The sequence below is a fragment of the Balearica regulorum genome, chromosome 2, assembly GCF_011004875.1.
Source record: "Balearica regulorum gibbericeps isolate bBalReg1 chromosome 2, bBalReg1.pri, whole genome shotgun sequence".
Taxonomy (NCBI): Eukaryota; Metazoa; Chordata; class Aves; order Gruiformes; family Gruidae; genus Balearica; species Balearica regulorum.
In genome coordinates this window covers 97,225,526-97,238,877 of record NC_046185.1, presented here as the reverse complement: position 1 = coordinate 97,238,877, position 13,352 = coordinate 97,225,526, and the positions used below count along the sequence as shown (strand labels likewise).

Genomic DNA, 13,352 nt, shown 5'->3' with positions numbered 1-13,352 from the left:
ACAATTCGTTTGCATCTAAACCCAAAGAGCGGGTGTACTCATACTTAAGGAAGAGCAGGTTACTTGCACAGTCCCTCTGACTCGCCCCCCCCCGCCCCGGGGGGCTTTTCAAGCCGCGGGCAGCTCCGAGCCGCGCTCGCAAAGAGGCACTGGGGGCATCCCGGCCGGGCAGAGCTGCGCCCGGAGCCGGGCACCCCTCCTGCCCCGCACCCGCGGGAGCCAGCGGCAGAGCCCTGCTACTGCCGGATTAGACTTCCAGACCCGGCTCAAATTTGCAGAGGTCACAGCTCGCCCCCGGTGCTGAAGGGGTGGGATTGGAGCAAGACATACACCTCCAGGTAACGGCGGCGGAGCCCGTTTGCGGGGGGCGGGGGGCAGAGCCCGCCCGCCCAGGTGCGGGGGCGGCTGGGGGCCCCCACCCCGGGAACGCCCCCGACTGCATAAAAAAAGCGGGAATCGCCGCCTGCCTCTGCCCCCCAGCATGAAGCTCACCTGGGACATCAACGACCCCAAGCTGCCGCAGGTACCGGGCAGGGCGGGGGCGCGGTAGAATAATCCCCAGCCGGCTATAACGCGGGGCCGAGTGGCTGGGGTACTAGGGGGAAAACCTTCCCTCTGAGCAAAGCTTTGGTTTATGGCTGGTTTACTTCTCCTGCACCTTTTCAAATATAATTATAAGGGTCTTGATGGGTTGCAGTAGTCCCTACAAAATTACTTGTAATGAAAATATGGATTTGATACACAGCTATGGCAAGCTGTGTATGAACTCCTAAAATAATCTTCAGCTCCACTGCTTGGCCATCTTCCTTCTCCCTCATTCCCTATTTAAAGAAATGTTGAAAAGAAGCTTGACTACTGGATTGATTATTTTCTGTTACTATAATTCAAACTATCTAAATAATTCATCTGTTTGTTGATGTGATTTTTTTACTCTCAATGAGCATGCCACTTTTTCCTAGTTGTGAGCTCCAAATGCATTGTTAATTTACAACTTTTTGTCGTAGAGTTTGTTTAATTTTATGGAGCCTATGCAATTACAGAATGGCTTAATGCTCTAAGTGCTAGTAGTTTAGCTGTGTTCACTGGGATTGCTCACATGTGGTACATATGTATGTTAAATGAGTGTTGCAGGAACTCTTTATTTGCACTGTAAATATTTGAAGTTTAATACTTAGCTGTTCTTTCATTGCCTTGGTAATTATATTTTGGTAAGGAACTCCAGAAAGTTAGTGAAATCTCAAATTGAAATGTTCTTTCTCTGAACCACTACATGTATATTGGAAGTATACTTGCAATGGCTTTTTTTTTTTTTTTAAATTTGTATTTTTTGGCAGAAGCCCTATTAAATTCATATTAGATGCATTTTTAAGAAACCATTCCTTAGCTAAAACTTCTAGTTTCCAGCCTGCAAGTGCATGATCCAGCAACGAGAACTTAATAGCATGCATGAGCAGGATGGCTTCTGTTCTGTTTGGGTGTGTCAGTGGTAGACCAGTCAGTCAGTTCTGGTAACAAGGCTGATATCCTACGGCTGTGTAACCTCACTGCAAAGAGGCATCTGTGACAACAGACCGTGTTGTTATGGCTCATGATGCAAAAGAGGAAAGGATCCTGACATTCTTTTGAGACATAGAAGCTCAGACTGGTTTTCCCCTTTTATAAAGCATTTCTGAATAAGCTATTCTTTCAGTATTTTTTTTTCCTCCTGTTTGGGTGGCCACTGAAAAAGCCCTTTTTGCCTTTATGTATTTTGTAACAGGACAAAACCATCAGGTTGCAAAATCCTGCTAATATTCTCTTGCTCTTTTCCTTGCTGCCTTTCTCTCCCAACCTCGCTTGCCCGGCCGCAGGAGCACAAGCACTTCGATGCCTTCCAGGAATGGCCCGACGGCTATGTGCGGTTCATCTACTCCAGCGAGGAGAAGAATGCTCAGAGACACCTCAGCGGCTGGGCTATGCGCAACACCAACAACCACAACTGCCAGATCCTCAAGAAGTCCTGCCTGGGGGTGGTGGTGTGCGCCAGGAGCTGCGCTCTGCCCAGCGGAGCCAGGCTGCAGCTTCGCCCCGCTATATGCGACAAGGCTCGGCAGAAGCAGCAAAGTGAGGGGTGCCCGAGGAGAGTCGGGATGCCCAAGGGACCCCATTTTTCTTCTGGGCTTGATTTCTAAACTGGGATAGCCCTTGCTTGCATGCAGACTAAGGCGTAATTGCAAAGAGTGTGATGAATGTATTTATTCCCAAATTTCAATCAATGTCTGTCTGTAAATACTTAAGGGGAAATGGATCTAAAATCCTTTAACTCAATAGCATTTATATCAAGTATGCAGCTCTAGTTCATACCATTCAGTTATGGTTAGTCTATGTTGCACTTCCTTGAACATCATATTTTAATCTGAATTTCAGTGAAGGCTGATCATATTGCTCTTGAGCTCTGTTTATTCTCAGACAACACCCTCACCCTTAACCAGTGTCTTCAGCAGTTTCTTTATCTCTGTTTGCAGAGAAAGCCTGCCCGAACTGTAACTCAACCCTTGAGCTGATTCCTTGCCGAGGACACAGTGGCTACCCAGTCACTAACTTCTGGAGGCTTGATGGCAAAGCAATATTTTTCCAGGTAAAAAGCACAGATACACATGCACACACACATACAAATACAAAAATTATATGTATATATAAAAACTAGATATCTCTAGAGTGAGAGATTTTTTCCCCCTCCTTTTTGTCTTCTCTTTTTTTGTGTAACACTGAGCATGGTGAGCGAGGTGGACTCCTGGTTCATGACTGAATTCCTCTGTAGTACAAACATGGCAAGAACAATTAAAACAGTAACATTTGGCTGCCTTTTAAAAAGCAGCACTTGAGGGTTAACTATATTCAATTTTTGCTATAACATAGAAACATTTAGGTTGGAAAAGACCTTTAAGATCATCAAGTCCAGCCATTAGCCTAGCGCTGCCAAGTCCAACCACTAAACCATGTCCCTAAGTGTCAAATCTACATGTCTTTTAAAAACTTCCAGGGATGGGGACTCAACTACTTCCCTGGGCAGCCTGGTCCACAACCCTTTCAGTGAAGAAATTTTTCCTAATATCCAGCCTGAATCTCCCCTGGCACAACTTGAGGCCATTTCCTCTTGTCCTATCGCTTCCTACTTGGGAGAAGAGACCAACACCCACCTGGCTACAATCTCCTTTCAGGGAGCTGTAGAGAGCAATAAGGTCTCCCCTCAGCCTCCTTTTCTCCAGGCTAAACAACCCCAGTTCCCTCAGCTGCTCCTCATAAGACTTGTGCTCTAGATGCTTCACCAGCTTCATTGCCCTTCTTTGGACACGCTCCATCACCTCAATGTCCTTCTTGTAGCGAGAGGCCCAAAACTGAACACAGTATTCGAGGTGCGGCCTCACCAGTGCCAAGTACAGGGGGATGATCACTCCCCTAGTCCTGCTGGCCAGACTATTTCTGATACAAGCCAGGATGCTGTTGGCCATCTTGGCCACCTGGGCACACTGCTGGCTCATGTTCAGCTGGCTGTTGACCAACACTCCCAGGTCCTTTTCCTCCAGGCAGCTTTCCAGCCACTCTGCCCCAAGCCCGTAGCGTTGAATGGGGTTGTTGTGACCCAAGTGCAGGATCCGACACTTGGCCTTGTTGAACCTCATACAGTTGGCCTTGGCCCATTGATCCAGCCTGTCCAGACCCTCTGTAGAGCCTTCCTGCCCTCAAGCAGATCAACACTCCTGCACAACTTGCTGTCATCTGCAAACTGACTGAGGGTGCACTCAATCCCCTAGTCCAGATCATTGATAAAGATATTAAAGAGAACTGGCCCCAGTACTGAGCCCTGGGGAACACCACTTGTCACTGGATGCCAATGGGATTTAACTCCATTCACCACAACACTTTGGGCTCGGCCATCCAGCCAGTTTTTAACTCAACAAAAAGCACAGCCAACCAAGCCATGAGCAGCCAATTTCCTCCAGAAGAACGGCATGGGAAATGGTATCAAAGGCTTTACTAAAGTCCAGGTAGACAATATCCACAGCCTTTTCCTCACCCACTAAGCAGGTCACCTTGTCATAGAAGGAGATCACGTTAGTCAAGCAGGACCTGCCTTTCACAAACCCATGTTGACTGAGCCTGATGACTTGGTTGTCCTGTACATGCTGCGTGATGGCACTCAAGATGATCTGCTCCATAATTGTCCCTGGCACTGAGGTCAGACTGACAGGCCTGTAGTTCCCTGGGTCCTGCTTCTGACTCTTCTTGTAGATGGGTATCACATTTGCTAACTTCCAGTCACCTGGGACCTCCCCAATTAGTATCATTATAGATGTCTAAAATTCTCATGATTACAGTACACAAATATGAATAAAAAGGTTGTCCTGCACACTGGCGTGTCTGACAACTGAATCTCACCAAAAACCTAATATTTATTTTCTATTAAATAAATGGGGAAAGGAGTCTCACTTAAATTGCATAAGTTCAAATGTGAAAATTTTATTTCATGTGAAAATAACCTTTGAATTTTAAAAGGATTTAAAAACTTGTCAGAAAAAAGGAAATTTAGAAAGCTAAAATTTGAAATTTCATGTTGATTTATTCCTCACTGACTTCTCTCCCACTTATTACTTCTACCTACCTGAAAATCATGATTTATTTTAATTTTTTTATAATGTAATCCCTCCTTTTTGTTTAGTTTCTCCTCCCTGTTCTCTTGTGCCAAATCACAGACCATGCTGTGGCTACCTCTCATTCTACTTATGGCATTTTCTCTTCTTTTACCCCCTTCCAGTTCACATCTAATTCTTTGCTCATTATAATTTAGGCTAAAGGAGTCCATGACCACCCCAGGCCAGAGAGTAAATTGGAGGCAGAGGCAAGACGAAGTGCAATTAAGAAGCAAATGTCCTCTTCTCACCACTCCCAGAAAAAGAGACCTTTAAACTCAGAGGTAAGTCAAAGTCATTAGTCAATTAAAAAGGTGTTGTAAGTGAAGATTTTTAGTCAAAAAGGTGTCATAAGCATGAACTGGGGATCCCAGAGCAAAACAAAGCTTTACATCACGTTATATTTGCTCATCTGGGGCTGAAATGAGCAATAGCACAAGTGTTGAGATGTATATATGTGCATGGGCAGTATCCATTCCCAAATCTCAAACATCTACTTGCAGGCAGGAAGGCACCATGACAGCACTGGCTATGTCAATAACCTACAGAATCTGCCCTGCATAGATGGCTCAGAAAGAGCTGGTATCCTCTCAGACACCAATTTTTCGATTCCAGCTCAATCTTGCCCTTCGCTGCAAAACACTGAGCTCTACAAAGCATCTTACGACTCAGCCAGCTTCCAAGAGGACCAGCTCTCGCCATACTCAAAGTGCCCCAATCCAAGGATCTACATGCCCAGGCCATGCAGCTATGAGTTTGGAGTTCCTACCTTTATAAGTTCGAGTCCTTACCCAACGTTTTACAAAGATCTGACAAGTCCTGCCATCGATGCCGACCCCCTGGGTTTGAATGGATCTCACTACAGCGCTGTGACCACCCATGATAAGAGCTTCGATAACCCTGGCAGACATTACGGACTGAAACCAGCTTGGGGGAAAACTGGTGGTGGAGACCGGAGTGACTACGGACAGATGCAAACAAGCGCTAACCACCCTTACTACGGTGGGGACTACCCCTGCAGGTATGGTCCCAGCCCCTCTCCCATAGCCCCGCCACTGCAAACCGTCATCACAACCACCACCAAGGTGTCCTACCAGGCCTACAAGCCATCCACGCTGAAATACAGTGACAACCTCTGCGATATGAAAAATCTTCAGAGCTATACCCACGTGGCAGAAAATGTCTCAGGTGCTATCTATTCAGGGATGAAGATTCAGGAAGACTTTGGGATGATCAAGTCGGCATTGCTCTACCAGCATGACTCGGTCCCCGCAAAGTCTGAACCAGCCGAGAGCATGGAGACCTATCGGTATGGTCCACTGCTGGGGAACAGCTATGCTGAGCATGAAGGACAGACCTTAAGGTTTGAGAGTGCTGAATATTGACCAAATGTTGCCTAAATTCCAAATATATGCAAATGGGAAAATACATTCTCCTGCTGACCATGTTCATGCTAATCCATGGTTTGGGATTTGAGGTGAGGAAGCAGTACACCAGGACAGCTTATCCCCCGCAGGTGCCTTTCTGGAGCTGTGCTGAGTGAAGCATATTTCACACAATTTCAAACCAGCCCCACTTAATCTCTAAAACGGCACAAGGAGCTGAGCCCCAGACATGCCTGAGAGAGGGCAATGTGGAGGGATGGAACTACTGGAAGTCAACAGCCTCCTCTGATGGGGGATGCTATCTGCTTATAGTCACAAGTCCTGCCAGATGCCTCGAGCTTTGAGAGAAAACACTCCATCTGTGAAAAGAAAATGCTTACCAGGTGATGGAAAAAAAGATGAAGGAAGGTGGCTATAGAATTACAGTCAACTGAAAGAAGTGACAGAAAATGAAAGAAATGAAAGCAAGACAATTTGCCAAATAATTCACCTGATTGGTCCATTCACCTGCTGCAATCCATTCGATGAACAGAAAGACCACGCAAACTTCATGCTGCTTTCTGATCCCCTGCAGCAGGAGTACAGACTGTCCAGCCTTTCTATGCAAAAGGAAAGCCCAGGCATAGCCCCACTGCCACTGAGAACTGACCCCCTGCAACACTCGACCTGCAGGTAAGAAGGCTCAGGTGACCCCCACCAAGCACACCTGGCATCGTGTGAGTGTCAGGGTTGCATATATGGTCCTGAAAACCATTGGCAGTGAAACTGCTTTTTGTCTAAAGGGGTCCAGCAAGCCGATCAGACCAATAGTGCGCCAGGTATTGCTGCAGAAATTCACCTTACCCACAAATACAACTCCATCCTGTCTAAAAATGCACGATCCTAGCTGCTTAGCAGTACAGGTTAGCATTGATGTACCTTCCCGGGCCACCTTTCTGCACTCTGCCTCTCCATTAGATCTTTCTCTTTGCTCCAAGGGGCTTCTCCTCATCATTTTTTCTGCAATCATAACTCCCCGTGACGGCACTGTTCTCCTGGAAATGAAGCAATCAACAAACTGGGAGGTCAGAAAACAAAATTTCCAGAAACCCTGAGCTAAACAAAGAAAATGTGAGGACTTGTGTCCCAAAATTTTTAGCTAATAGAACTAATTCTCCAGCAGACCAGGAAGAAGACAAATGGAGGAGCTTTGCTGGTTTAACATTTAGCTACGTTGAAAGCTGCCTCGTACTGGGGAATGGAATCCATACACAAACTGTGTGCCGAGCAAGGGAGCTATGTCAGACACAGGGGATTGGTCAGGGTGACAGAATTTCTTCTTATTATTGTTACCAAGTATCTTTAACTTTTTGGACCTTCCAATATTTTGGAAAATCTGGGGTTTGTATATTTTTGTTATGTTTTGAGTAACAGTATGCTACTGTACCCTTTCAATAAACATGAAATCACAGTTAAAAACAAAGTACCGCATTAACATAAGTAGCTGGCTAGTTGGCTTTGACATACAGAACCTTGTAATGCTATCATAAAACTGCTAAACGAATCTTACTTGCAAAGCACGGTGTACAAATACCTGAGTTTTTAAAATCATTATTTCTGGTATAGTTTATTTTCTTTTTGTATTTTTATGAAAACAACATGTGCACTCTGACATGTGAAATTGAGCCCCACAGGAATTTACTAATAGCAGCCTGTTTCAGCAGTGGATTGTTCAGCATTTTAAAAATTCAAGCCATGTGAAGCTGGAATTTACAAAAAGACTAAATGAATTCATCTGCAGTGAGTACAACTTGTCTTTTAGGGTATTTGCTGTATACCTCACTTGGCTCTTGTTAAACTCTCCTGGCAATTCTTCTACCAGTTGTTTTAAATTACTGACAAGAACTGATTCAGGTGAGAAACATCAGTTTGATAATTAGTCCATATACTAACCTTAAAAAAAAAAGTCACCACCCAGAAAGACTGATGCAAAATTTTAGAGTTTAGGAATATATAGCACTATGCCTGTTAACAGAGCTGAGATTTCTATTCTGTACTCCAAATCATATAGAGGTATTTGGCATGTACAATAAAAATGAAGATTTACACCCTTCTAAATTTAAAAGAAAAAGAAACATATTGGAGGGGAATAAGGTCAAACAAAATGACTGAAAAATCTGGAAAGATTCACAGCGGATGCAGAAGTCAAAGAAAATTTTAAAGCTTTAAGTTGCTCCATTTTATATTGACTTTAGAGGAGATAGACAACCACAACTCATGCTTCAGGTACATTAAAACATTCAGATAAGCTGTGGGGGTTTTGTGCTGTTAATATTACTGGTATAAAACTTGTTGTTGTAGCTGTATGCTTAAATCATTATGCTATGCTCTTAAACATAGCCTTTTAAGCAGAACTTTGTACATCAGTTAAAATGCAGCCAATTGTGTTAAGATGCTACTTTTTGGGTGTGGACTGATTTCTGATAAATGTGACAGCTGTTTAAGCACAGTAAAAAACTATGGTAGCCATTACCTCACTGCATCATCTGTAGCACTAGAACAAATAAAACCACTGTACAGGTTATTGCGGTCTTTCTTCACTTTGCTCCCTTTCATGCACAAGTGTCTGGGACAATGTATCTGTACATTACCCTTTTCAGATAAAAGATCAGATGGACATTGTCTGGTGTTGTACATAGTTTTCTCTCAAAAATACATAAATGTAAAAGCAATGTGAGCTTTGTAACAAAAAAGCTGAAACTGAAAGCCTCCTTGTTCGTTTATATAGCTGCAGAATTGATTTTAAAAGCGTGTTTCTCAAGCAAAGCAGCATCCTGAAGAAAGACGTGCTCCCTTCGGTCCCTGAGTAAGCATCTTCCATTAATCATCCCCTTCAAGCATGGTTTCTGTTCCCACCTTGAGCAGATGAGAGGAGCCCCTCGCCAGCCCGCATCCTGTACTGCGGCAAATGTCTTCATCTAACAAATTCCAGTTGTTATGGCAAAACCACAGAGGGAGGGAGGAAAAAGGTGCTTTCAAACCTCGGCCACCTGTGGCTCTGGCTTCATATGGACTACAAGGGCCCTACTGAGGTAAAGTACCATCTGTCCTCATGCTGAGGCTGCCCTTTGTACCAAAACAGCAGCCTCTTAATGGCAAAGTTTAAAAGCCCAAGTGTTGAATGGAAGCCTCCCAGAGACAAGAGGCCGCGTGACAATGTTTTTTCAACCACATACCCACCGAATACAGCCGTGTGTCACACATCTGGCGGGTGCAACTACATGTGGGTGTCATTTTGTGGTCGTGTCCCCTCCTGCTGAGAGGACAGAGCCTGGCACAGTGTCCCGCTCCATGGCCACACGTGTCCACCCTGTCCTGTCAAAGACCTCGGGTGAGAGTCTGGGCAATTCGCCTCGCCCTTGCTCCTCTGCTGAATGCGGGTTACCTCTGGGCTTTTCAAATATACTAAATGCTACAAACAAGGCGTGCAGAAACTTGGCTGTTCTGGGCTTACTGGGCTTGAATTAGTCGAACTCCTCATTTTGGTGTACAGATTGTCATCTTTAAAGACAGAGGCAAGCTTTCCTCCCAGCTCTCTGGGTGGAAATCAGAGCTACTCTATAGACACTGACAATGCAACAAAGCAGAATATGATTTCTGAGACTGGTTTGTTTGGGTTTTGGTTGGGTTGTTTTCTTGGGGTTTTTTCTGGGGGTTTTCTGGGATTTTTTTCTGGATTTCTAGGGTTTTTCTTTGTGTCTCTTTGGGGGAAGCTGTCTAATACAACTGAGCTACTCCCATTGACAAAAGTAGATCATGTTTCTCGAGAGATACCATTTAGCAGGATGCACAATGCAGTTCTAGAGATGTATTTAGGAAAGTTCATGTCATTCCCACCCTTATCAGTAGCAGTCACATGCAGATAAAAAGGGAAGAACTGGGACATTTAATGTTGGAGTAGTTCCTCCCAACACACAAAGTGAAAAGTTAGTCCGGGCCTGTTAAAATCACTCTGCCTGAGAAGTAATGAAATCAATGTACAGTGGTGGCCCGTGTCTGGATAACCACCTTAGGCCTTCTAGCTGTGTAAATACCTGCCTGTCACTCATGAGCAAAGGGAAGGTGAACCAGTTACTGTTTATGTAGTGGTACAGTTGGGATTGTGCAAAACGGAGAGTGCATTTCAACACGACACTTCTGTGGGCTCACAAGAGTCCGTATGCAACACGAAGATCAGTGGGATGATACAGGTGTGAACAAGTATCACACAGAAATGTCACTCGTTTGGATCGAACTCATTCAAAAAACCAGAAACCGAACAAAGTTTTCACAGGCCCTATTAGCTTCAACATGCATGCTGGCACTTGTGATGGCATTTGGAAGAAGCTGGGTTCGGGTACTTGGGCTAGCATTTGAGCAAAGCATCGATGCCTTTGAGGACCATGACCAAAGAGGGTTCTGTCAACAGAAAATTAGTGGGGGTCTGCTCGCGTGTTTGTGTAAAACAAGCAGGGAAGCAGGTGTACGAGGATGTTCTTGGAGGTCTTTTCGTGAGGCTCACAAACATCGCTGCAGCTCCTGGGCCTCTTTGTTCCAGCCTGTTGCCTTTCCTTCAGTTTCTTGGTTCATAGCAAGAGCACAGCGCAGCACCTCTCTCCTGTCTTTATGACAAAATGAGGTGTTAAGTGACTGGGTTGCAGTGCTTGTCCTGCAACTCCGCGCCATGGTGCAGTTTGGCTTAAACACTGGCAAGTTCTGTCTACAGCCTTTCTGTCTTCATGTGTGTGAAATGCCGGGGAGCGTTACAGAAAGTACCAACAATTGACAGACACGAGGTCTCGGAAAGAGAATTAGTGTTGCACCTGTGCAAAATAATATCAAAATTATTTAAACATCAGACCCCTTGCTTGTGCCAGTTCTCTTGCAAGTGACTGTAATTAGACTAGAAATGCCCCAGAAGCAACAAAGAACATCGTTGTAGGGGCTTCCCAGATAAAAACATTAAAGCAGCAGTAGCTTCCTTCCCTTCCGCAGTCTAATCTCCTTGGAGAAGAGATTAGTTTCACAACCCAGCCTTACAGGCCACGTAACACGGAGGCATGCAAGCACAGCCAGGTCCCAGGAAGCCTCCCGTTAGCCCCACGGCCCTGCAGGGCATGATAGCCGGAGCCGTATCTGGGGAAACTGGGTGGCAGCACCAGAGGAGGAGGGAGCCCATCACTGGGAAAGAAGGGCAGCCGTGGGACAAGGGTAAGCTGGAGAGAGAGGAAAGGACACGAGGGCAGGGAGGGGACATCGCAGGGCAACCGCTGCACCGTTTCCACTGACGGCGGGCAGGTACTTCCATGCATGTAATGTATACATGTAATAGTGTTCAAACACATCCTTACAGGGGAATGCACGGTTAAATGCTTTGCTACGTATGATCAACTCCTGTTGAATCTCTGCGTGAATTCTGCCCATGTGGGTGATGGCACCTTCTCCCTTCTCAGGTCCAAGTCTCACCAGTGAACTTCATCTTACCTGGGAGGCACCTCAGATGTTTTATTTCAATAAAGGAAATGGGCATATTCTGTTTCAGAAAATATAAAGTTGTTTTCTTGTACTTTGATTTCAGCAAACTATGTGCGAGTGGTTGAATCCTTTGGATTCCAGAAAACCGATTCCCATAGCCCCACGTTCCACCCAGTTGACTTGAGGTAGAATCAATTCATCTGTCAACGGTGCTTAAACCATCACAAAGTTACCACACCAGTTAATGAGGAACGGGGCAGGGGGGAGGGGAGGAAGGTGTAATTAAGACTGTTTCCCATTAAGCTGTGATGGGAATGAGCTGCCAGCTGGGTGAAGCAGTATGAATCTGAATTTGTAAAACAATTTTATGCCTTTCCCTCCATGGTGCCACTAGTAGTTACTGTGTTGAAAAGATCTCCTCCTTTTCTTGCCTCTTGCTCTCAAAAACATTGAAAGATAGGAAGTTCAAACTCACGTTGAGAGTTAAAGCTTAAAATGAGACTTCACTGCCAAAATTGCTAACTCAGCCGCTAAACATGCCACTTTTATTAACCACGCCTTCTGCACGCACTGGAGAAACGGGTGTTACAAAGGACCAGGAAGAAACTTCATCCTTATTTTTATAATAAATATATATATTTTAGAACGCATATAGCATTCAAAGTCTTCCCCCTGCATCAATGTTAGTAACGTGCATTTTAATAAACTGCTTACAATAAATAACGATAAACCACGCTAGGGGAAAATACCCTTCGGACTTTATTGCAGCTGTGAATATCGCAGACAGGAATTTCTGTACAAATCCCACCTACGCAGTAGCTTAGCCGGTGGCTTTAGTTGATGCATCATAACGAGGATGCTAGTAAAGACACTCTCAAGAAGATCTCGTGTATTGTATTGGGGTGCCACCTTCAGGAAACATGTGACGTGGCTTTTGCCGTCAGCCCCAGATCCCGTTTTACGCTACTCGCTTTCTTGCAGAGTTCGGTCTTGCCGCCGCTCTCCGTACCGGCACTCACCGCCTTCCACCTGCTCTCCCGGCTTCAAAACCCTCCTGAGCAGCATCTGCACACCGAGACGCGCCCGTGCCCTCTGTGTGTCCGCGCACGCGTGCACGCGCACACCCACGCACGCACACCTGTGCACGCACGCACCTGCGCGGACGCACGTGCACAGCGAGACGCGTCTCTGCCCTCTGCGTGCCCGCGCACCCACCCACGTGTGCACATGCGCATCCCTACGCCCACGCATGCGCCGGCTCCACCCGCGCCTCGCAGGGCCCTCGCGCCCGCCTGCTGCGCCGCGTGACCACGGCGAGAGGGGCGGGGCCAGCGGCAGGCTCCTCCCGCGGCCTCGCGCCGTCGCTCCGGCGACGAGGCAGAGCGGCCCCGCGGCGGTTGGCGGTGGGAGGCGGCGGCGGCAGCGGCGGGCTGGCCGGGGGCTCGGCGGCGGGGGCGGCCGTCCGGCTGGCACCGCCCGCAGCGCCGCAGTGAGTGGGCGGCTGTGCTTGGTTGGTTGGTTGGTTGGTGGCGGGGAGGGGGCGGGGTGCCCCGCGGGGGCAGTGGGTGGGTGGGTGGGTGGGTGTTCGCGTCTCGCTTGTCTGGGGTCGGGCCGTTTGGGGCGGCCCCAGGGTCCCAGCGGGAAGGAGCTGCCGGGTTAAGCTGCAGTGGGAGCAGCCGGGGGTCCGTCGTCTGGACGGGATGGCCTCTCCCAGCCCCTAGGTGATTTGAGATGGGCCGGGTCACTAGTGGCCTTTCCTCGCGTGTATGAGGAGCTAACCCGCTCTTTAGTGCTGGGCTCAGGA

The 13,352-nt window shown here is 46.8% G+C and overlaps 2 protein-coding genes across 7 annotated transcripts in view; both read left to right on the top strand.

Moving 5' to 3' along the window:
* The first annotated feature begins 481 nt into the window (after nt 1-481).
* Nucleotides 482-6,055, top strand: GCM2 (glial cells missing transcription factor 2). Its single transcript, XM_075747126.1, has 5 exons — nt 482-523; nt 1,851-2,103; nt 2,505-2,617; nt 4,829-4,954; nt 5,174-6,055. The coding sequence occupies exons 1-5, from the start codon at nt 482-484 to the stop codon at nt 6,053-6,055; spliced, it is 1,416 nt and encodes a 471-aa protein (XP_075603241.1).
* A 6,851-nt stretch (nt 6,056-12,906) lies between these two features.
* Nucleotides 12,907-13,352, top strand: part of MAK (male germ cell associated kinase) — a 34,629-nt gene continuing 34,183 nt past the window's right edge. For 5 of the 6 annotated variants that reach the window (XR_012833940.1, XM_075745008.1, XM_075745010.1 and 2 more), the window contains exon 1: nt 12,907-13,037. The gene's annotated coding sequence lies outside the window, so the exon portion shown is untranslated. The remainder of the gene's footprint in view (nt 13,038-13,352) is intronic. The other variant, XM_075745009.1, reaches the window with a different exon arrangement.